This window comes from Pan troglodytes, chromosome 10 (genome assembly GCF_028858775.2).
Source record: "Pan troglodytes isolate AG18354 chromosome 10, NHGRI_mPanTro3-v2.0_pri, whole genome shotgun sequence".
Classification (NCBI taxonomy): domain Eukaryota; kingdom Metazoa; phylum Chordata; class Mammalia; order Primates; family Hominidae; genus Pan; species Pan troglodytes.
This window is the reverse complement of record NC_072408.2, coordinates 56,201,810-56,226,118: the sequence shown is the minus strand read 5'-3', so window position 1 is coordinate 56,226,118 and position 24,309 is coordinate 56,201,810. Positions and strand designations below refer to the sequence as shown.

General features: G+C 33.0%; 1 protein-coding gene across 2 annotated transcripts in view; it reads left to right on the top strand.

The window, feature by feature from the left end:
• REDIC1 (regulator of DNA class I crossover intermediates 1) overlaps nt 1-24,309 on the top strand; it is a 96,584-nt gene that overhangs the window by 15,705 nt on the left and 56,570 nt on the right. The window contains exons 3-7 of one of the 2 annotated variants that reach the window (XM_001151762.8): nt 1,905-2,043; nt 4,450-4,582; nt 4,961-5,009; nt 5,913-6,098; nt 8,360-8,475. In XM_001151762.8, the coding sequence (XP_001151762.4) occupies nt 1,905-2,043; nt 4,450-4,582; nt 4,961-5,009; nt 5,913-6,098; nt 8,360-8,475 (623 nt within the window). The remainder of the gene's footprint in view (nt 1-1,904; nt 2,044-4,449; nt 4,583-4,960; nt 5,010-5,912; nt 6,099-8,359; nt 8,476-24,309) is intronic. The other variant, XM_016923642.4, reaches the window with a different exon arrangement.

Genomic DNA, 24,309 nt, shown 5'->3' with positions numbered 1-24,309 from the left:
ATTCATTTCTCAGTCATCTTGTTAAAGTCAACAATGAACTTTATGCTGTTCAATTGAAAGGATATTTGTCAGTCCGATTTATTTTATTACGTTGTCATCTCCTACACAAAGCAAATTCTTTCTGATCTTTCTTTGGTACATTCTCCAGATTTTATTTCTATCTCTCTGGTTGTTCCTTTTTAATGACTGTTTTCAAGTTAAAATTTGATTACTTAGTTTCTGAAAGTTTTCTAGTTCTTTTCAAATTGTTTTCTAGTTGTTTTTACCAAGTGAGACTTGACAAAAAAATTGAGCTTAGTCTTGTCAAGTTAATCAGTTAGTTACATACTTCTGTTCTTTCTTGGAACAGGTATTAGAGACTATCATGATGGCTGGATAATATGGGACAAACTTCTTCAACATGTTTCCTGGAATAAAGGCTTAGTCCCTTTGACAGTCTTTGTATTGTTCTTCCTTATTCCTGGAACCTTATATTCCTACCCTCTTTGGATAGCTCTGACTCATCCATCTATCTTAGAACTCATTTCCAAAGAAGTCTTCCATGTCCTCCTCCCTTCCCTGTACCCACCCTATCCACAAACAATAATTTCCATACCTTTCCTAGGATTTGATACCATCCCCAATCACACTCAGTTGCATTTATTTGTGTCATCATCTCCCTCACTATGGTCTTATCCATCACAAAGTACAGTGCCTTTGTACTTTGTACAGATGAACTAACAACTTCTTAATTCCAGGACACAATCAATTATAAGATCTAGCATTGACTGAGTTGTTGTTTCAAGGTGGAAAACTATTTACATCCTGAAGATCCTGTTATTTCATTGCTTAACCATAGTATGGTCTTTAAAAATACATTTTAGTCTAATTTGGAGTTCCAGATCACTCAAATGAAATATGAACAAATACCTTTTATCTGTTATTTATTTTGTAAAACAAGACATTTACTTTTTTGTGTGTGATCATTGGCAAGTCTGTTATAGTTCTTACAAGATTTTTACAAACTTAAAAGTTATAATTAACAATATTCTGAAATGTTAATGTGAAAGAGCCTCAACTTCTTGAAAATAAATATGATATGTAACCTCTTCAAATTATGACCTCTTGCACTAAATATTTTGCCATCTTAGCTTTTTCTCATTTCTGACAATTTCGCATTTATAATTATATTCATAGCATTATATTATGAGTTATTTAATGGAAGAGAAGATGTTTTCACAACCTAGCACATAATAGTTTCTTGATAAATAAATATTAGTTAATTTTTATTTAAATGAATTAATGATGTAACCTGAAAGAAAAAGAATGGCAATAAGAAAGAATAATAACAGTTCAAACAGAAAGAAAATAAAAACTGGATAAAGTGATAATTATGTGCAAGTCTTGTTAAAAAAACAAACATCTGGGAATCATGGAGGGATAACAAATAAACGAAATTGGCTTTGGTTGCAGATTAATTTGCACATAGCTTTTTTTTTCTTCATTTCTGTTGACTTTTAATGGCACTCAGCTGTGCATATTTTTAAGGTTTTCTATGTCTGCAGAATAGCATACTTTGTAGAAAAACAAGAACAAGATTTTAGCCTGTCAGAATTGTTCTGTTACCAGATTTTTTAAGCTTTCTATATAGAGATAATTTCTAATCTTTTGATTTCAGAGAATAGCTTTATAGCATTCTGTTTTAAAGGTTATGCTTAAGGAAGATCATAAAAGGCTGTGAAATTTAGTCTGTAGGCAAAATGCAAGTTATGATTAATTGTAATGTATTTATAAACATATAAAGATGTCACAAAATTTAAAAGTATCAAGTCAATGACTTAATAACATGATTGATTTTTTATTATTTATAATTCTGTCTAAAACCGCATATTTGCTGCATTGTTTTTAATTTTTAATTATTTTAGGAATATTTTGAAAAACACAGGTTAAAATCAAAAATGAAATCACTGGGAGTTTTATCTCCTGTCAAAAATTCTGCTGTCAGCTTAGACATTCTTAACCTATATATGGTAAATCAGATATCTTGCAAGAAGAAAATTCCTGGTAAGTCGTTCCAATTGCATTCTGTTTTGAACTTGATGTGATCATAATAATGTTTAGTCTTCTAATTAGTTTGTAATTTTCGAGCTCAAAGCATGTGGAAAATTAATTTTAAAATTTGGTTGCTCTCTTAAATTAGATGCCTAGTTAATATCTGCTTAAAACGTTTTGTTGCTTAATCCAATTTTTATTTTTATTTTGTGTATGTGTTATATAAAATTAATTTATTAGGTGTCACTAAACTTATTATAGTACAGTTGTTACATTATTCTATACAGGCAGGTAGTTACCAAAGTTTAGCTAGAGAGCAGGGAATAAATGTTAATACATATCAACAAATTAACTGTTCTTTACTATTTAAAGGATATGTATGAAAGGAAGATCTGGAAAGATTTTTGCTTCAATGACTAGTTTCCTATGTCATCACTTGAATTATTTATTACACTTTCCTGGGATGTTAATCATAGAAGTCTAATACTGCAAAATAAAGTCCATTTTGTCATATATTTTGATACTTCAAGTAAATAAAAAGCTTAATTAGAGTATATTTTTCCTCTTTTAGAGGAACTTGTGTCTGATATTTAATTTTTAAAACAACTGCTAAAAATGAGAGCATAAAAATAAGACAATTTATCAGGAAGGGATAGAAATTGATCAGAGTATTGTTAATATTTCCTCATTTCCTTTCTCCGTCATTTTTTTTCTCCCTCCACAGATAACAGTTTACACAAGTAAATTTAGTTATACTTTAGAAAGAATAAATACATTGTTCATGGATTTTGAGAATAAAACTTTTTGTTGTAAATCTTTTTGATGTATTTACCTTTATTCCCAGTCGTAGGGGAATAAAAATATATTTCCTCATCCATTGCTAGGTTTATGGCTAAACCCTCAATAACAAAAGACAGATTAACAGGAGAAAAACATACAGATTTATTTAGTAAGTTTTATGTGACACAAGAGCCTCGATAAGAAATTTAAGATCTTAAGATTGGAAGAAATGGCTAAACTTGTGTATTTTTCTTGCCAGGTTTGATGAAAAAGTGGATAGTCCTCAAGAAGTATGATTGGATTTTTAAAAGAATGATCTAATAGTAATAAACTAAGGGGATCTTAGCAAGGCCTCTTTGTTCAGATTCTTCTTTGTGACCCTGTGTCTTCAGAGATAGTGATATTATTTTCTTCCAAGTATAACCAGAGCACTTCTCGAATGAGGGTTTTATGACCTGCTTCAGGGGAAAGCTGAGAGTAACCTTCCTGCTTCTGCTGTTTTCTTAAATAGCAAGATGACTTATTTTGGGATAATGGCCTGAACTCCTGCACTTTCTTTTCATTTATTTCTTCAGCATATTTTTATTGGGTACCCACTGTAAGTACTCTACTGGGTGCTGAGGATAAAACAGAAAGCAAGCTTTACTAATCAGGACTCATGGCTGCAAATGACAGAAATTCAAAACAGTTATCTTTTTACTCCTTTAACAGGAAGAGTGATGGTGCAGTGGGCCTCAGAGATGACTTGAAACAGGGACTTGAATACTATCAAGATTCTTTTTCACTTCAGTCATTAACTTTATTCTCTCAGACTGTCTTCATCATTGAGGCTCAAAACATGGCCTTAAGAAACTAATATTACTCACCTTCTCTAGTTTTGCCACCAAGGAAATACTGAGAATTGTTTCTCTGGTCCCACATTTTAAAATTCCACTGTAAGAATATTTCCTTGTGCTACTGGTACCAATCTCACAGTGAAAAAATTTTGCTTATAACTAGCAGAATGGGATACGATTATTGGTTCACCTTTAGTCAGATGGCTACTGCCAAATCAATTATTTTATCCAGAGAGACAAGACTTTTATTTTGTTTTGTTTTTAAAGACAGGGTTTCACTGTGTTGCCCAAGCTGGTCTTGAACTCTTGGCCTCAAGCCATCCTCCAACTGCAGCCTCCTTAGTAACTGGGATTACAGGCATGAGCCACTGTGCCTGGCTTGAGGCAGAGTTTTATAAGAACATATAAAATCTACACTATAACTATGTATATAGTTTGGGTGGGTGTATCACAAAAATAGAGTAGGTGAAAGTACTGACCAGAGAAAGGGAAAATATATATAGTACTGTGGGAATATATAACATAGTAACTAGTCTGGAGATCAGAGAAATCTTGGTGGAAGAAAAAGTAGAACTAAATTAATAGGGCAGCTATAATGAGGAATATATAAGATGATGAATATGTTTTAAAGTCTCTGATAGTTGTTTATATTGTAATGATTTATTTTAGCACTGATAGAATGTAAATGTTTTAGTAAAATTTCTTAGATATATGTTTATGTAATGAACATGATTTATTAAACAGTACTTTTACAATTTTTTATTCTTATTTTGAAATTATAATTATATATTTTTTATTGTAGAAACTGTGAGAAAACCAACCCATGTGAACATGAATAGAGACATAAAAATCCCCCTAAGAAAGCATAATTTAGAACTTCCAATGTCGCCTCACTGTGTACCTTCTAAACTCTGCCTTGATGATACAGAAACCAAGTAGGTTTTAGCTAGGATTTATATTATTAGGTGTTTAAACTGGTTATTAACAACACTTTTACTCACTCGAAAATGTATAAAATACTTACCTTCTACCCCCAGTTTTTGTTTGTTTGGCTGTTAACAGTATTATGCAATGATTAAGACCTTCATCAAATGATCCAGATTTTGTACACTTTGTTTGACTTACCTTATCATAAAAATGTCTATATCTAGTATTAATATAATTTTTATAAAACTTAGTAATATTATGACCCTGTAATGATTTACTTAGGTTTCTATATGTTTTGTGTAGAACAGTATGAATTTTAAATATAGGAAAGGACAGTCGATTTTATTTCAATTTATATTTTTAACCTAAATTTTTCTTTTCATTAGTGTAAACTATCAAAGACTAAGTAGCAAGGAAGATCTTGGCCCAGTCCAGGTGAGATTTTTAAAAAAATTCTATAGGTTATTTCAGCAATTGTGATATGCTACCTAATGATCTAAATGTCTGAATACTGGAGAAAATTATTTTAAAGAAAAATTTGAGTCTTTAATTCTTTTAAAAGCTTCCCAGGTGAGAAATCTATGCCTTAAGAATATTTTAATTGATTGCTTATGAGAATCTCTTTGGACTGCTGGTAATGTGACTAGGCCTGTGTTTGCATAACATTTGATTCTGCTTGTTACTGATGAGCTGCCAAGGACAGTTCACTTAGGGATTCTTACTTTGGGTTCACGTGATTATTGAGCAATTCATCTGTTCAAACATAGTAACCAGATTACTTTATATCAAATTGTGATGTCCAACCCTCACGTGGATCCCAAGATGATTTCTCTTTCAAAGTATAGCAAATAATTTTCTTAGCAAATAAAATTATAATCAATTAGAAAATGCATAGATTATAATTAAAGCTTGAAACTTTAACATCTAATGTCATATTGTTAGCGATCATTTTTTTCCTTTGAATTGCCAGAGTTAAGCTAGATCAGAAAGATAATGGCAATGATACTAAAATCCCTTAGAAATCTTATCACCTGGATTATGGGTTAATGAAACTCAGATTTCCTGTCTTTAGAAGGTAGCCTACAGGAATGGAGCTGGAGGATGGAGAGAAGCAGGAGTAGGGAAGGCAGAGGGAAAGGTGCTCTTCAGTATAGCCTTCACTGATAACCACTCTCTTCCTAGTAAGTTCTGTCAATTACTGATGGGTTGCCTTGCCTTAGGACATTTTCTTTTGTAACCCCTGCCCTTTTCACTTATTTTAATTTCACTATTTTGACTTTCCTCTTCTCTAGTTTATATATTTTGGTAATGTAAATGATTTTATCTTCTTTCCTATAGTCACAAGGCATGGACTCATATAGTATGCTTCACCCTCAGTTCAGCAAAATAGAGAACTGCAGTTTCACTCCATCATCTTTTTCAGTGGAGTTACCTTCTAACAGACATATTTCAAAACTAAATTTCACATCTGGAATAGCACCTACTCCTCAGAAACTTGCATATGAAAAAAAGCAGAATGACCAGGTACCTTTGAATCATTAGTTCTTAGCATTTTATATCATTATATTTTCATGAAACACTTTTTTTCTCTTTTTATAGATTTAAAATATTTACATTTTGAATTGCTATACATATAAACAAATTAGGAGATAAATTAAGGATAATTCCCTTTACATCAAAAACTTAATTCTTTGCACTGTAGAAGATTGTGAATCCCAGAACTGGAGTGTTTTTTTAAAAAAATCTTGGAATGTATCATTCTCTTAGAAAACTATTGATAGTAGAATTGAAAGTAGTTCAGTGTGTTATATAGTAGTTGATGTTTATAATCACTGTAATTGATTAGTTGGTGATGTCATGATGACCCAATATGCATGATATGGAAAGTGTCCTGTGAATAGCAATATACAGTTTCAGAGATGTCGTAGTAGTCTCTTAAAGTGATGGCTTGATTCTTTTTATAATTTGAAAGATGACAAGTTTTTATTTTAAGTTTTTCAATTAACACTGTACAAATATATAGAGATGTAGTGCTAAAATGTTGTTCAATCATTGTGTGCTCTAAAGCTAAAAATATAAAATATATAAATATTAAGATTCTAAAATACATCAGTCATAGAGCATACCAGGAAATCTACTAAAAATGAAATTTAATTAAATGTTACTATACTAATGTCTAATGGTAATGAGGAGAATGCTTATACAAACACTATGTCTTGTTAATGGGAATACTTAGTTTTGAATTTATCTTATTTTTAGCATGCAGTGGTTTTATGACATATTTATATATTATTTATAAATCAGCTTATAATTAATTTATAGTTTTAAATTTTAGAAATTATATTATAGCTATATATTATAGCATATCAGTTATATATATGCCATATGCTAGTTATATATAATTCCATTTTATTAAAATTTTTATTAAAGACTTCCCAGATAAGAGAAAATGAAGTATTACATTCCTGTGACCCATGCTAGCCTTGTTATAAAGGCCCAATAATTTTCGAATGATGCAATGAAAGACATTTTCAATTACGCATTCAGTTTATATTTCGTAAGACAAAAACCAACATTCTAGATCAGCTTATAACTCATCCTTGCTCTATTAAATAGTTCAAGGATAGAGGATAAAACATCTGTGTAATCTCTATTTAACTTTCTTGTCTGTACATATTATAGACTGCAGGTTAATGATGAGCTCCAGAGAGGTAAATAATTTTATGCTTAACATGGTAAAAGACTGAAAAGAGATAATGTCCCTTTTCAATCATAGTGTCACATCATGAAATACTAGGGAAGTATTTAATAGCGTACTTGGAGGAATTTCAAAAAAAGTGAAAATAATTAAAATGAAATTATAAAATACAAAAGAAAATGAGTTGAAAAACAAGTTAGAAGAAAAAGTGACTTGGGGTTTCCTGATCCTTAGTTAAGTAGTATTGTCGAATATATAATATTATATTCTCTTCTCTTTTGATTTGTTTCTTATTTTAAGGGATAATGTTTCGCACCTCTGTCACTCTCTCTTAGATGTATTAGTTAGCTGAGACATTAGTATAAGCTCTCTCTGACTTTAGTCTATTTTTTTTTCCCCAAAGACTTTCAGTGTCTCTTTTTGACTCTCCTTTTTTTTTTTTTCTGACAATTCTGTCATTGGTTGTGTTTGGACTTCTCATTTCTATGTTTCATGAGTTATAAATCAAATGTATGACAGATATAAATTATTGTTGAATAGATTAGTGTTGGGCCAATATAATAAGTTACATTTATAGGGTACTTTCCACATTAACAAATTGATTATCTTCTTTTCACAATAGTCTTTACACTCTCCCTTTTGAACTGAATAATATTGATATTCAGAAAAATTAAAGTAGCAATCTAAAGTTACTCAGCAAATGGAACAACTGAGACAAGTATAGCTCTTTTATTGGGACAAATTATTGTTTTCTGTCAGAGAAATTTAACTTACAATTATTCAAGATCTTGGTGTCCTGGTATTTTTTTGTTTTTTTATTTTTTATTTTTAACTTGGAGAAAATGGTTAGCTTACCATCATATCAACTCTGTTATTTTAACAATTATTCAGATACTGGTATTGATTTTTTTGTTAGGAAACTATTCATTTTGTTTTCAATAAGTAGTAAAATTACTTTATTTTGGGCTATTTTTACAATTTTAAAATATAAATGTAGTTCATTTACATGACATTTTATGGTAAATAATTTAAATTGTATATATGTACATTTACTATTTTGGCAGTTTCTTCAATTTTTTTTTTTCAGCTCAGTACTGTTAACTGTTCTGATTCCTTGCTTTCCAAATTAAATAAAAGTCAAGATGTTTTCAGTCCATCACATAAAACTACACGATTTGGGACATTATTTGAAAGATTAAACAGGTAAGCAAAGATGCTGAAGGAAATAAAGAAGCTGTAGCATTCTGTACTTTCACTTAGAAATTTGATTTTAATGGACACAAATATTTTTAGTTAAAAATATAAACAGTCCTAAGTAATACTTCTAGAAAAAAATTCAAAAAGTAAAATGTATTATTTAATTAAAATAGTGTAAGTAATTATTTTATAACATGAACATCTACCTTTCATTTATTTAAGTTTATTTTTTATTTTTTGAAAAGAAGTCTCGCTCTTTCACCCAGGCTGGAGTGCAGTGGCACAATTATCTTAGCTCGCTGCAACCTCTGCCTCCTGAGTTCAAGTGATTCTCATGCCTTAGCACCCAAGTAGCTGGGATTACAGGTGTGTGCCACCACAGCCAATTGGCTAATTTTTGAATTTTTAGTAGAGATGGGGTTTCACCTTGTTGGCCAGGCTGGTCTCAATCTTCTGGCCTCAAGTGATCTGCCCACCTTAGCCTCCCAGAGTCATTTATTTAGTTTTAAAATTATTTTGGACAGAGGTATTTTGCATGCACATTTTACAATCTCCATGAATTACTGTTTTCTTTTTCTGCAAAAATAGTGATTTCTTTTTCACATTTGTGGTAGTTGAATAGAATCCCACTTTCATTTTCTAGATGTCTATATATACAGTACAGTAGTGCCACCTTATCCACAGGGGATATGTTCCAAAACCCCCAGTGGAATCCTGAAATTGCAGACAGTGCCAAACCCTATATATGCTATGTTTTTTTGTATGCATACATACGTATGGTAAAGTTTAATTTATGTTAGGGACAGTAATAGATTAACAACAATAACTAATAATAGAATAGAACAATTATAACGATATACTGTTAAAAGTTATAAGAATGTGGTCTCTTGGTCTCAAAGTATCTTACTATATATACTGTACTTACCTATTTTTGGACTGCAGTTGACTGTGGGTTATAGACTGACCGTGGAAAGCAGAAACTGCAGAAAGTGAAACTGTGGGTAATAGGGAATTCTGTGAATCCTAGTTTGTTGTTTTAAAATCTATTAAGCTTGTAAAACCAGTTTGACCCACTCCTGGTGATGTGATGAGAAACCTTGACTCTGTCATACTATCCTAGTTTCCTTATTTTGGTAAATGGCACCACTATTCACTGAGTTGCTAAAGCCAAAATAAAAGTTGTACTTGATTCCTTCCTTTCCTTCAACTCTCAATGTCCATTTCACCAAAAAAGTTGTCAATTCTGTATTTTAATAAAGTTTAAAATTATCTACTTACATTTCTGTTTGTATGGGTTCCATCCCAGTCTATGACATCATTCTTTCTTGCCTGGAGAGTTGTAATGCCAGGTAACAGTTCTTTTTTGTTCTGAGATACATTTTTTAAAAACAGTTTTATGAAATGACATAAAATAAACTAAACTTATTTAACTATGATAATGAATTTATGCACTTTGATAAATTTTGACAATGTCAAAGATAATGACACATGAACACATTTATTATCCCCGGTAGTTTATTTGGGTACCTTGGTAATCCCTTCTCCCTATTGCTTCACATCCCTTGTACCTATCCCAAAGCAACCGCTGATCTGCTTTGTGTTGCTCTGTATTAGCCCATATTTTCTATAATTTTAAATAAGACATCATATAGTGTGTTCTTTTTTGTTGTTTGACCTCTTTCACTCAGTGTAATTATTTTGAAATTCATGTATGTTGGTTGTTGCCCGTATCTATGGTTCATTACTTTTTATTGCAGGGTAGTATTTCATTGTATGGACATAGCACAACGTATTCATTTACCCGTTCATGGGCATTTGGTGTTTCCCCCGAGTTTTTGTCTATTCCAAATATACCTGCTGTGACAGTTCATGTTATAAGTCTTTGTTTTGACATATACTTCATTTCTCCTGGGTGCAAGTGGAATGACTGGATCATTTGTTAGGTGTATGTTTAAATTTAAAAAAACTACCCAACTATTTTCCAGTGGTATTTGTATCATTTTATATTCCCATTAACAATGTATGAACATTGCAGCGCATCCTTGCCAACACTTGGTACAGTCAGTCTTTTAAAATTTAACCCATTCTAGTCAGTGTGTAGTAGTATCTCATGTTTTTAATTTGCATTTCCCTAATGACTAATGATTTTGGCATCTTTTCATGTGCATATTAGCCATTTGTGACTCTGGTGAAATGTTTACCCTTTTCATTTTATTACTGGTACCTTTCTGAAGTGCAAAAGGTTTAATTTGATGAAGTCTGACTTATTAATTTTTTCATTTATTGTGCTTATGGTGTCAAAACCAACAAATCTTTGCTTAACCCAAGGTCATGAAGATTTTCTTCTGTTTTACACTTTTAGATCTTACATGTAGGTCTATGATTCATTTTGAGTTAATTTTTATGTGTTGGGTGTGGTAAGGGTCTGAATCCATTATTTACATTTGTGGAAAAGAATATTTTTTCCTTGCTTAATTGCTTTGGCACCTTTTTCAGAAATCAATTGACTGTAAATATAAGGATTTTTTTCTGGAATCTCAGTTCTGTTCTGCTGATTATGTTAGTACCAAACTGTCTTGGTTACTGTAGCTTTATTGTTAGTTTTGAAATCAAAGAAGTGTATTAGTCCAACATTTTTTTTTTCAAAAGTGTTTTGGCTCTTCTTAATCCTTTGCATTTCCATATAAATTTTAGGATCTGATGGTCAGTTTCTGCAGCAAAACCAAAAACCAGAAACCAAACCTATTTGGATTTTAAGAGATTATGTTGAATTTATAGATTAATTTTGATAGAATTGCCATCTTAACAATAGTGACTTTGACAGTCCACAAGCATAAAATGTTTTTCCTCTTTCATCTTCTTTAATTTCTTCAATAATGTATTATGGTTTTCAGGATATAAGCCGTGTTTCTTTCTTCCTAGTATTTTATTCTTTTTATGCTTTCGTAAATGGAATTACTTTCCCAATTTCATTTTTGGATTATTCTTCAGTAGTGTATAGAAATACAATTAATTTTTGTATATGAATCTTACATCTTTTGACTTTGACAATTTTATTATTCTAGTAATAGTTGAGTAGGGTTTTTTTAAAATCATGTTGGAATACATTGTCCATAGTAAGTATATTTTTACCTCTCTCTTTTCAATCTGGATGTCTTCTTCTTCTTCTTCTTCTTCTTCTTCTTTTTCTTCTTCTTCTTCTTTCTTCTTCTTCTTCTTCCTCCTCTTCTTCTTTTTTTTTTTTTTTTTTTTTTTTTTGCATTGTGAATGTGATCTTAGCCAAAAGGCCAGGGAGCAATTTTTACTTCCCTTTCTTGCTTAACTTTGCTAACTAGAGCCTCCAGTACAATGCTGAATAGCAGTGGCAAGAGCAGATGTGCTTATTGTTCTCAGTTTTAGGGAAAAAGCATTCAGTCTTTCACCAGTAAGTATGATGTTAGCTATAGGTGTTTTTGTAAGTGTCCTTTAACAGGTTGTGAAAGTTCTCTTCTGTTTCTAGAGCATTGAGAGTTTTTATCATGAATTTTGTCAAGTGCTCCTTCCATGTCTCTTGAAATTATGATTTTTTTTAAGTATGATGTTAGCTATAGGTGTTTTTGTAAGTGTCCTTTATCAGGTTGTGAAAGTTCTCTTCTGTTTCTAGAGCATTGAGAGTTTTTATCATGAGTTTTGTCAAGTGCTCCTTCCATGTCTCTTGAAATTATGATGTTGTTTTTTTAAGTATGATGTTAGCTATAGGTGTTTTTGTAAGTGTCCTTTATCAGGTTGTGAAAGTTCTCTTCTGTTTCTAGAGCATTGAGAGTTTTTATCATGAGTTTTGTCAAGTGCTCCTTCCATGTCTCTTGAAATTATGATGTTGTTTTTTTAAGTATGATGTTAGCTATAGGTGTTTTTGTAAGTGTCCTTTATCAGGTTGTGAAAGTTCTCTTCTGTTTCTAGAGCATTGAGAGTTTTTATCATGAATTTTGTCAAGTGCTCCTTCCATGTCTCTTGAAATTATGATGTTTTTTTTTTTCCTTTAACCTGTTAATATATAACAATTTATTTTCAGGTGTCAAACCACCTTGTATTGATGGGATGAAAACTGCTTGGTGTAGGCCGGGCGTGGTGGCTCACGCCTGTAATCCCAGCACTTTGGGAGGCCAAGGTGGGCGGATCACGAGGTCAGGAGATCGAGATCATCCTGACTAACACAGTGAAACCCCATCTCTACTAAAAATACAAAAAAATTAGTCTGGTGTGGTGGCGGGCGCCTGTAGTCCCAGCTACTCGGGAGCCTGAGGCAGGAGAATGGTGTGAACCCGGCAGGCGGAGCTTGCAGTGAGCCGAGATTGTGCCAGTGCACTCCAGCCTGGGAGACAAAGTGAGACTCTGTCTTAAAAAAAAAAAAAACTGCTTGGTGTATAATCCTCTCCATAAGTTGTTGGATTTGGTTTGCTAATATTTTATTGATGGTTTTTGTGTCTATATTTATGAAGAATATTTGTCTGAATTTTTTATTTCTTTGTGATTGTTTGGCTTTGGTATCAGGGTAATACTGGCCTCAGAAAAAGTTGAAAGTGTTTCCCCGTTTTATGTAAGAATTTGTGGAGGGTTGGTATTATTTCTTTTCTAAGTTTTTCTTAGAATTCACCAGTGAAGGCATCTGCACATGGACTTTTTTTTAGTGAGAACACTTAATTACTAATTCGTTTTCTTTACTTGTTATGGTCTATTCAGATTGTCTAGTTTGTTCTTGAGTCAATTGTGGTAATTTGTGTTTTACTAGGAATTTGTCCATTTCATCTAAGTTGCATGATTTGTTGGCATGAAGTTGTTTATAGTATACCCTTGAAATCCTTTTAGTTTCTGTAAGATTGGTGTTTATATCACTTCTTTAATTCTAGATATGCATTCTCTCTCTTTTTTTCATGTTTAGTGTAGCTGAAGATTTTTCGATTTTGTAGGTCTTTTTAAACAACTGAGTTTTGGTTTAATCAATTTTCTCAATTGTTTTTCTGTTTTCCATTTTTTAAGTTCTACACTAATGTTTATAATTTTCTTTTTCTGCTTGCCTTGGATTTAGGTTGCCCATCTTTTTCTAGTTTCTTAAAGTGGTAGCTTAACCTGCTGATTTTATATCTTTCTCTTGTAGTACTGCTTAGATATCAACTAATGATTGGTCAGAAGTTGTGTTTAAACAGCTAGACCTAATAAGGCTTCCTCTTGTATGCAACACCTCACATTCAGCCAAGGATGAGTAGATACCTGAGGCCCTCTCTGGTCTCTCCTGAGTGTACACACAGCCTTACACATGTATGCATCCTCCTAGATGACCTCAGGTCTGGGAGTTTATCAAAGCTCATTATGACTATTTGTTTTCCTGATTTCTCTATGAAATTTCTTAATGGTTTTTGCTTGCTCTCAAATATTACAGTCTCAGGGAGCTGCAGTGTTGGACTTCCCTGATGGTTTGCCACGAAAAATATGATTGTTTTTGATGCCCTTCCATTACAGGGCTCTCCAACCTTGGTAGAGCTACCACTCATGGATCTAGGGGTGGAGGGAAGGGACAGCTCCAGGCTATAACTGTATGGACATCTACTATTTCTACTAAGGCTCAGTAGTTTTCTTGAAGTACTGCTTCTCAGTTTATCGTGTGCTTTTGGTTACTTTACACATTCTGAAATGGTTGTTTTTGCACATTTTGTCTGGTTTTAACATTGCATTTTGGGGGAGAGTATTTGCCAAATTGCTCACTCTATCATCCCAGAAAGTCCTGCCCCACATCAGGTTTTTTTTTTCTTCTTTTTCTAATGTTAAACCAACCTTGTATTCCTGGGATAAATCCCACCTGTCACAATATGTTATTCTTGTTATGTATTCTTGGCTTTGATTTGGTAAAATTTTGTTAGGAAATCTTGTGTCAGTCTTCATGAGGAATATTATTTTGTAGGTTTCTTTTCTTGTAATATCTTAGTCTGGTTTTGACCAGCATAATGTCAGTGTCATAGAATGAGCTGGGAAGTATTCCATCATGTTTAATTTTCTGGAAGAGTTTGTATAGAAAGCATATACAGTTATGTGCTGCATAACAATGTTTCAGTCAACAATGAATGGCATATATGATGGTGGTCCCATAATATTATAATGGAGCTGAAAAATTCCTACCATCTAGTGACATCGTAGCTATTGTAATATAGTAGCACAGCTCATTCCTCATGTGTTTGTGTGATGCTAGTATTAACAAACCTGCCAGTCATATGAAAGCATAGCATATACAATTATGTATAATACATAATAATTGATAATGATAATAAATAACTTGTTAATGGTTTATGTATTTATTATACTATTTATTGTTATTTTAGAGTGTGCTCTTTCTACTTATTAGAAAAAAAGTTAATTGTAAAACAGGCTCAGGCAGGGCCTTCAGGAGGTATTCCAGAAGAAGGCATTGTTATCATAAGAAATGACAGTTCCCTGTGAATCACTGCCCCTGAAGACCTTCCAGTGGGACAAGATGGGGAAGTGAAAGACAGTGAGATTGATGATCCTGACCCTGTGTGGACCTAGGCTAATGTATGTTTATGTCCTAGTTTTTAACAAAAAAGGTTAAAAGTAAGGAAAACATTTAAAAAAATTTAAAAATAGAAAAAAGCTTATAGAATAAGGCTGTAAAGAAAAAATTTTTTACAGCTGTACAATGTGTTTGTTTTAAGCTAAGTTATTACAATAGAGTCAAAAAGTTTAAAAAATTAAAACATTTATAAAGCTACAGTAAGATAAGGTTAATTTATTGATGAAAGAAATTTTTAAAAATAAATTTAGTGAAGCGTAAGTGTAGAGTGTTTATAAAGTCTACAGTAGTGTATAGTAATGTTCTAGGCCTTCACATTCACTCCCCACTCACTGACTTACTCAAAACAACTTTCATCCTGCAAGCTCCATTCATGGTATGTGTCCTTTGCAGATGTGCCTTTAAAAAAAATTTTATGCTGTATTTTTTTCCTATACCTTTTCTATGTTTAGATACACAAATATCATTGTGTTACACCTGCCTACAATATTGTGCTATAGGCAATTGTACTGTAGGCAATACTGTACAGGTTTGTAGCCTAGGAGCAATAGGCCATACTATATAGCCTCGGTGTGTAGTAGGCTGTCCCATCTAGGTTTGTGTAAGTACACCCTATGATGTTCCCACAAGGACAAAATTGCCTAATGACACATTTATCAAAATGTATTCTTGTTGTAAAGTGATACATGATTGTAATTTCTAACTTAAATCATAAAGTTAATCAGTGAAGCCATGTGAGTACTGGTGTTCTCTTTTGTGGGAAGGATTTTTATTACAGTTTAAAGTTTTTACTGAACACAGGGCTAGTCAATCAGATTATTTGTTCTTGAGTGAGCTTTGGTAGTTTGTGTCTTACAAAGAATGTATTTATTTTGTCTACCTTGTAGAATTTATTGACATAAAGTTATTCATAACTTTCTCTTATTGTTTGAAATCTTTACCATCTGTAGCACTGTCTTCTCTCTCATTAATGAGATTATTTTTCTCTTATTCTCTATTTTTTTCTGACTATTCTGATACAGCAATATCAATTTTATTTATGTTCTTACAGAATTATCTTTTAGTTTCACAAGTCTTTTATTTTTATATTTTTAAAAATTGCATTGAATTCTGCTTTTCTATTTATTATTTTCTTTTGTCTGCTTATTTTGCATTTAATTTCCTCTGCATTTTCTAGTTTCTTTAAGAGGTAAGGTCATTGGTTTGAAACCATTCTTCTTTACTAATATAGGCATTTTAGGGCTATAAATTCTCTGCTAACTGCTGTTTTTGCTGTATCTTACAAATTTTGAAATATTATGTTTTCATTTTTATTCACATCAAAATACTTTTTTTTTTTTGAGACAGTGTCTCGCTCTGTTGCACAGACTGGAGTGCAGTGGTGTGATGTTGGCTCACTGCAACCTCTGCCTCCCGGGTTCAAGTGATTCTCCTGCCTCAGCCTCTTAAGTAGCTGGGATTACAGGTGCCTCCCACCACGCCTGGCTAAGTTTAAAAAATATTTTTGGTAGAGTTGGGGTTTCACCATGTTGGCCAGACTGGTCTCGAACTCCTGACCTCAAGTGATCCACCTGCCTCAGCCTCCCAAAGTGCTGGGATTATAGGCTTGAGACACCATGCCCAGCCTGGATCAAAATACATTCTAATCTTTCTTTGGATTTCTGTTTCAATCCATGAGTTATTTAGAAATTTTGTATTTGGTTCCCAGAAACTAAGACTTTCCCATTATCTTTATGAATTAATTCCTTTGTGGACAAGGAACATACTTTGTATGATTTGATCCTTCCAAATTTATTCAGACTGGTACAGTGGCTAAGAATATGGTTTACATTTAATATGACAATGTATAGGTTTGGATTTAAGTCTGTCCTCTTGCTGTTTGTATTTTGTCTATCCCTTTGCCTCTTTTTCTACTTTTATTTAAGTATTTTTATGACTTCTTTTCATCTCTTTGTTTATTAGCTATAATTCTGTTTTATTATTGATTGCTTTAGACTTTATCAGATATATATTAATGTATCACAGATTATCTTCAAGTTATAGTATCAAGTATAGTATAAGAATCTTACAGTAGTATACTTTTTATTTCTTCTCTCCTTTGGCCTTTGTGTTATATTCATACATTTATTTATGTGTATGTTATAAATCCAATAATGCATTGTTGTTTTGTTTTAAAGAAAGCTAAATAAGAAAATATGTTTCTTATATTTAAGCACGTAGTTGTTATTTTTAGTGGTCTTCATTATTTTGTGTAGATATAGATTTCCATCTGGTGTCATTTTCTGTTTGAAAGACTTAACATTTCTTCTATTGTAGATCTGCTGGTGATTAATGCTCTAATCTTTGTATATTTGCAAATTTCTGTTTTTGAAAGATGTCTTTTGACTTGGCGTAGTTTCCAACTAGAAGTTTGCTGTCATTATCTTAATATCTGTATATATAATATAGTTTTTATCTTTGTTTTTGTGATTTTTCTGTCATGATTTTTTAAACATTGATTTCTATTCTTTGATTAAGATATTCATTTTCTTTCTATTTCTTGTGTTTGGGTTTTCTTGATCTTGGATTTGTGGACTTATTTTTATCAAAAATTTTTAGCCATTATTTCTTCAAATATTTTTTCTGACTCCTTTCCTTTTTCTTGGGGGACTCAAATTGGTAAATTAGTCTACTTGAAATCTCAGTTTACTGGTGCTCTGTTTTTTCCAGTCTTTTTTCTCTCATTGTTTTATTTTATGTAGATTATATTACTATATCTTCCACGTCCGTAATTGTATCTTCCATGTGGTCTTATCTGCTGGTAATCCTATCCAGTGTAATTTTCATCTCTAGAACTTTGATTTACCTTTTCTTTTTTATCTTCCATGTATCTATTAAGCATGTTCAGTAATTCCTCTGTCTCCTTGAATACAGGAAATATAGTTATGATAACTGTTTTAATGTCCTTGTCTACGAATTCCATTATTTTTGTCATTTCTTGATCTGTTTTTAATAATTGATTTTGCTTCTCATTATAGATTTTCTCTTTTATGCATTCCTGGTAATTTTGTTGGATTCTATACATTGTGAATTTTTATCTTTATGGCTGCTGGACATTTTTATTTTCCTGCACATCATCCTTGGAAACACTATGGTACTTGGAAACACTATGGTACTTGGAAACACTATGATCTTATTGAGGCTTGCTTTTAAATTTTGTCAAGCAGGACCAATAAGCCTTCAGTTTGTAGTTAATTTTGCTCCACTGCTGAGGCAATACCCTTCTGAATACTTTCTTGATCCCCCTTGAATTATGAAATTTTCCACTGTAGAGGGTGGAATCAAAATTTTCCCCCCTAGTGAGCTCCTGAGATTGTTCTATTTTTCTTACCTTGGGTGGTTCTTTTCACAGCCTTCGGCAATTACTTCACATGCATGTGCCGGTTAGTATTTAGTTGAACACTTGAGAACACTGTGGATCTCTGGAGGTCTTACTCTCTGAAACACTCTCCTTTATGGTACTCTAACTTGTGAACTCTATCCTCTGCAATCTCCCTGGATCCCCAGCTGTTTCCTCAACAAAGGGAGCCTCAGTTGGGCTCTGATTAGGTTCCCTTTCCTTGTTCTGTGGCTTGGATGTTCTCTCCAGACAATAACCTAGGAACAATCACAGAGTTCTCCTCATTTGTTTTCTCTCTCTCAGGGATCATTATCTTGCTCACCTGGTCTCCTCTGACTGAAAACTGTTGTCTCATATATTTTGTTCTTTTTTTAAAATTTTTTTATTGATACATATTATTTAATATTGTACATATTAATGGGGTACATGTGGTATGTTGTTGCATGCATGGAATGTGTAATAATCAAGTCAGGGTATTTAGGATATCCATCACCACAACCATTGATCATTTCTGTGTGTTGAGAACATTTTAAGTCCTCACCTCTAGCTATTTTGAAATGTACAACACATTTTTGTTAACTACAGCACCCTACTCTACTATCAAATATTAGCACTTATTCATTCTATCTATTATATGTTTGTACCCATTAAACCTCCCTTCATACCCCCTCCCTTCCCTCTGCACACATATCTACATCCTTCCCAGCCTCTGGTAACTATCATTCTACTCTACCCCCCAGAGATTAACTTTTTTAGCTCCCACATGTGAGTGAGTACATGTGCTATTTGTCTTTCTGTGTCTGGCTTATTTCACTTCCAGTTTCACCCATGTTGCTGCAAATGACACGATTTCATTCTTTTTTAATGGATGGATAGTATTCTGTTTTGTAAATTTACCACATTTTGTTATCCGTTCATCTACTGAAGTATGCTTAGGTTGATTCCATATCTTTGCTATTGTGAATAGTGCTGTAATAAACATGGGGGTGCATATATTGTTTTGATAGGCTGTTTTCCTTTTCTTTGGATAAATAGCCAGTAATGAGGTTGCTGGATCATACTGCCATTCTACTTTTAGTTTTTTGAGATGTCTCCACATTCTTTTCCGTAATGACAGTACTAATTTACATTCTCACCAACAGTGTGTGAGAGTTCTCTTTTCTCCATGTCCTTGCTGTTTGTTATTTTTTTGTTTTTTGATAATAGCCATTCTAACTGAAATAAGATGATACCTTATCGTGATTTTGATTTGCATTTCCCTAATGACTAGTGACATTGAGCATTTTTTAAAAAATATACCTTTTGGGCATTTGTATGTCTTCTTTTGAGAAGTGTCTATATCCTTTGCCCACTTTTTAATGGGTTGTTTGTTTTTTTCCTGTTGAGTCATTTGAGTTTCTTGTATATTCTGGATATTAGTCCTTTGTCAGATTAATAATTTGCAAATATTTTCTTTCATTCAACAGGTTGTCTCTTCACTCTGATGATTGTTTCCTTTACTGTGAAGAAGCTTTTTAGTTTAATATAGTCCCACTTATCTATTTTTTTCTTCTTGTCTCTGCTTTTGAAGTCTAAGTCATAAAATCTTTGCCTAGACCAATGTCCTGGAGTGTTTCTTCTGTATTTTCTTCTAATAGTTTTATTGTTTCAAGCTATACATTTAAGTCTTCAATATTTTGAGTTGATTTTTGTATATGGTGAGAAGTGGTTGTCTAGTTTAATTCTTCCACATATGGATTTCTAGTTTACCCAGCACCATTTATTGAAGGTGTCCTTTCCCCAAGATACATTTGTGACACCTTTGTCAACAATCAGTTGGCTGTAAATATATAGGTTTATTTCTGGGTTCTCATTCTGTTCCATTGGTCCATGTGCCTGTTTTTGTATCAATATCATGCTGTTTGGTTATTATAGCCTTGTAATATATTTTGAAGTTGGGTAGTGTGATGCCTCCACCTTTGTTCTTTTTGCTCAGGATTGCTTTGGCTACTTTGGCTGTTTATTGGGTTCCATACAAATTTTAGGATTGTTTTTTGATGTCTGTGAAAAATTTATTGACAGAGATTACATTGACTCTGTAGATTGCTTTGGGTAGTATGATTATTTTAACAATACTCATTATTCCAATCCAGGAGCATTGGATGTCTTTCCATTTGTATCTTTGTCAATTTCTTTTATCAAATATTTGTAGTTTCCTTTGTAGAGGCCTTTCACCTCCTTAGTTAAATTTATTCCTAGGTATTTTATTTTTATATGTTGTAGGTATATAATGGGATTGCTTTCTTGATTTGTTTTTCAGATAGTTCATTATTGATGTATACAAATTCTACTGATGTTTGTTTGTTGACTTTCTGTCCTGTAACTTTACTGAATTTATCAAATCTAAGAGCTTTTTTTTTGGTGGAGTCTAGGTTTTTCTAAATATAAGATCATTTCATCTGCAAAGGGGGACAATTTGACTTTCCCTTTTCCAGTTTGGATGCCTTTTGTTTCTTTCTCTTGCCTCATTGCTCTGGCTAGAACCTCCAATACCATGTTGAATAGGAGTGGTGAAAGAGCATCTTTGTCTTGTTCTAGTTCTTAGAAGAAAGGCTTTCAGGTTTTTCCCATTCAGTATGATACCTGTGGGTTTGTCATAGATGACCTTTATTATATTCAGATATGTTCCTTCTATGCTTAGTTTGTTGAATGTTTTTATCATGAATGGGTGTTGAATTTTATTGCATGCTTTTCTGAATTAATTGGTAGGATAATATGGTTTTTGTCCTTCATTCTGTTGATGTTTTATATCACATTGATTGATCTGCATATGTTGAACCATTCTTATATCCCTGGGATAATCCACTTGATGATCATGTATTATCTTTTTTTAAGTACTTTTGGATTTGGTTTGCTAGTGTATTGTTGAGGATTTTTGTGTCTATTCATCAGGAATATTGGCCTATAATTTTCTTTTTGTTGTATCCTTGCCTGGTTTCGATATCAGAGTAATCCGGCTTCATATAATGAGTTAGGAAGATTTTCTCCTCTTCAATATTTTGTGTAGATGATCTGTCTTATGCTGAGAGTGTGGCATTGAAGTCTCCAACTCTTATTGTATTGGTGTCTCTCTCTATTTAGATCTAATAGTATTTGCTTTATGAATCTTGTTGCTCTAGTGTTGGGTGCATATATATATATTTAGAAATGTTGTATCCTCCTGCTGAATTGATCCTTTTACCATTATATAATGACCTTTGGTTTCTTTGAAGTGTTTTTGACTTAAAGCCTGCTCACTTTTGGTTTCCTTTTGTGTGGAATATCTTTTTCCATCCCTTTACTTTCAGTCTATATATGTCTTAACAGATGAATTGAGTTTCTTGTGGGTAGCATATAGTTGTGTTATGGTTTCTTATTCATTCAGTGGATCCATATCTTTTAATGGGAAATTTTAATCAGTTTACATTCAAGGTTACTCTTGATATGTGAGGACTGATTTCTGTCATGTTATCAATTGTCTTCTGATTGTATTTCTTTTGTTATTTCTCTCTTACTATATATCTTAATGGTTTGATTTTCTGGTGTGGTAACATTTGAGTCCTTTTTCTTCCTTATTTGTATCTTTGCTCTACCAGTTAGTTTTATACTTTTGTGCATTTTCGTGATAGTAGATATCATCCCTTCACTTTGAGGTGAAAAAGTCACCAAGCAATTCTTGTAGGGCAGATCTAGTGGTGATGAATTTCCTGCTTTCTTTTTCTTTTCTTTTCTTTTTTGGCTTGGAAATGTTTTTATTTCTCTTTCATTTTTGAAGGATAGCCTTTCTGGGTATTCCTGGCTACCAGAATATATCGTCCCTTTCTCTCCTGGCCTATAAGATTTCTGTTAGAAATTCATTGTTAGTCTAATAGGAATTCACTTATATATGACAACTTCTCTCTTGTTTTTAGAATTATTTGTCTTTGAGTTTTTTTTTTTTTTTTACTTTAAGTTTTAGGGTACATGTGCACAACGTGCAGGTTAGTTACATATGTATACATATGCCATGTTGGTGTGCTGCACCCATTAACTCATCATTTAACATTAGGTATTTCTCCTAATGCTATCCCTATACCATCCCCCCACCCCACAACAGGCCCTGGTGTGTGATGTTCCCCTTCCTGTGTCCATGTGTTCTCATTGTTCAATTCCCACCTATGAGTGAGAACATGTGGTGTTTGGTTTATTGTCCTTGCGCTAGTTTGCTGAGAATGATGGTTTCCAGCTTCATCCATGTCCCTACAAAGGACATGAACTCATCCTTTTTTATGGCTGCATAGTATTCCATGGTGTATATGTGCCACATTTTCTTGATCCAGTCTATCATTGTTGGACATTTGGGTTGGTTCCAAGTCTTTACTATTGTGAATAGTGCCGCAATAAACATACGTGTGCATGTGTTTTTATGGCAGCATGATTTATAATCCTTTGGGTATATACCCAGTAATGGGATGGCTGGGTCAAATGGTATTTCTAGTTCTAGATCCCTGAGGAATCACCACACCATCTTCCACAATGGTTGAACTAGTTTACAGTCCCACCAACAGTATAAAAGTGTTCCTATTTCTCCACATCCTCTCCAGCATCTGTTGTTTCCTGACTTTTTAATAATCGCCATTCTAACTGGTGTGAGATGGTATCTCATTGTGGTTTTGATTTGCATTTCTCTGACGGACAATGATGATGAGCATTTTTTCATGTGTCTGTTGGCTGCATAAATGTCTTCTTTTGAGAAGTGTCTGTTCATATCCTTTGCCCACTTTTTGATGGGGTTGTTTGTTTTTTTCTTGTAAATTTGTTTGAGTTCATTGTAGATTCTGGATATTAGCCGTTTGTCAGATGGATAGATTGCAAAAATTTTCTCCCATTCTGTAGGTTGCCTGTTCACTCTGATGGTAGTTTCTTTTGCTGTGTAGAAGCTCTTTAGTTTAATTAGATCCCATTTGTCAATTTTGGCTTTTGTTGCCATTGCTTTTGGTATCTTAGACATGAAGTCCTTGCCCATGCCCATGTCCTGAATGGTATTGCCTAGGTTTTCTTCTAGGGTTTTTATGGTTTTAGGTCTAACATGTAAGTCTTTAATCCATCTTGAATTAATTTTTGTATAAGGTGTAAGGAAGGGATCCAGTTTCAGCTTTCTACATATGGCAAGCCAGTTTTCCCAGCACCATTTATTAAATAGGGAATCGTTTCCCCATTTCTTGTTTTTGTCAGGTTTGTCAAAGATCAGATGGTTGTAGATGTGTGACATTATTTCTGAGGGCTCTGTTCTGTTCCATTGATCTATATCTCTGTTTTGGTACCAGTACCATGCTGTGTTGGTTACTGTAGCCTTGTAGTATAGTTTGAAGTCAGGTAGCGTGATGCCTCCAGCTTTGTTCTTTTGGCTTAGGATTGACTTGGCAATGCGGGCTCTTTTTTGGTTGCATATGAACTTTAAAGTAGTTTTTTCCAATTCTGTGAAGAAAGTCATTGGTAGCTTGATGGGGATGGCATTGAATCTATAAATTACCTTGGGCAGTATGGCCATTTTCATGATATTGATTCTTCCTACCCATGAGCATGGAATGTTCTTCCATTTGTTTGTATCCTCTTTTATTTCATTGAGCAGTGGTTTGTAGTTCTCCTTGAAGAGGTCCTTCACGTCCCTTGTAAGTTGGATTCCTAGGTATTTTATTCTCTTGGAAGCAATTGTGAATGGGAGTTCACTCATGATTTGGCTCTGTTTGTCTGTTATTGGTGTATAAGAATGCTTGTGATTTTTGTACATCGATTTTGTATCCTGAGACTTTGCTGAAGTTGCCTATCAGCTTAAGGAGATTTTGAGCTGAGACGATGGGGTTTTCTAGATATACAATCATGTCATCTGCAAACAATTTGACTT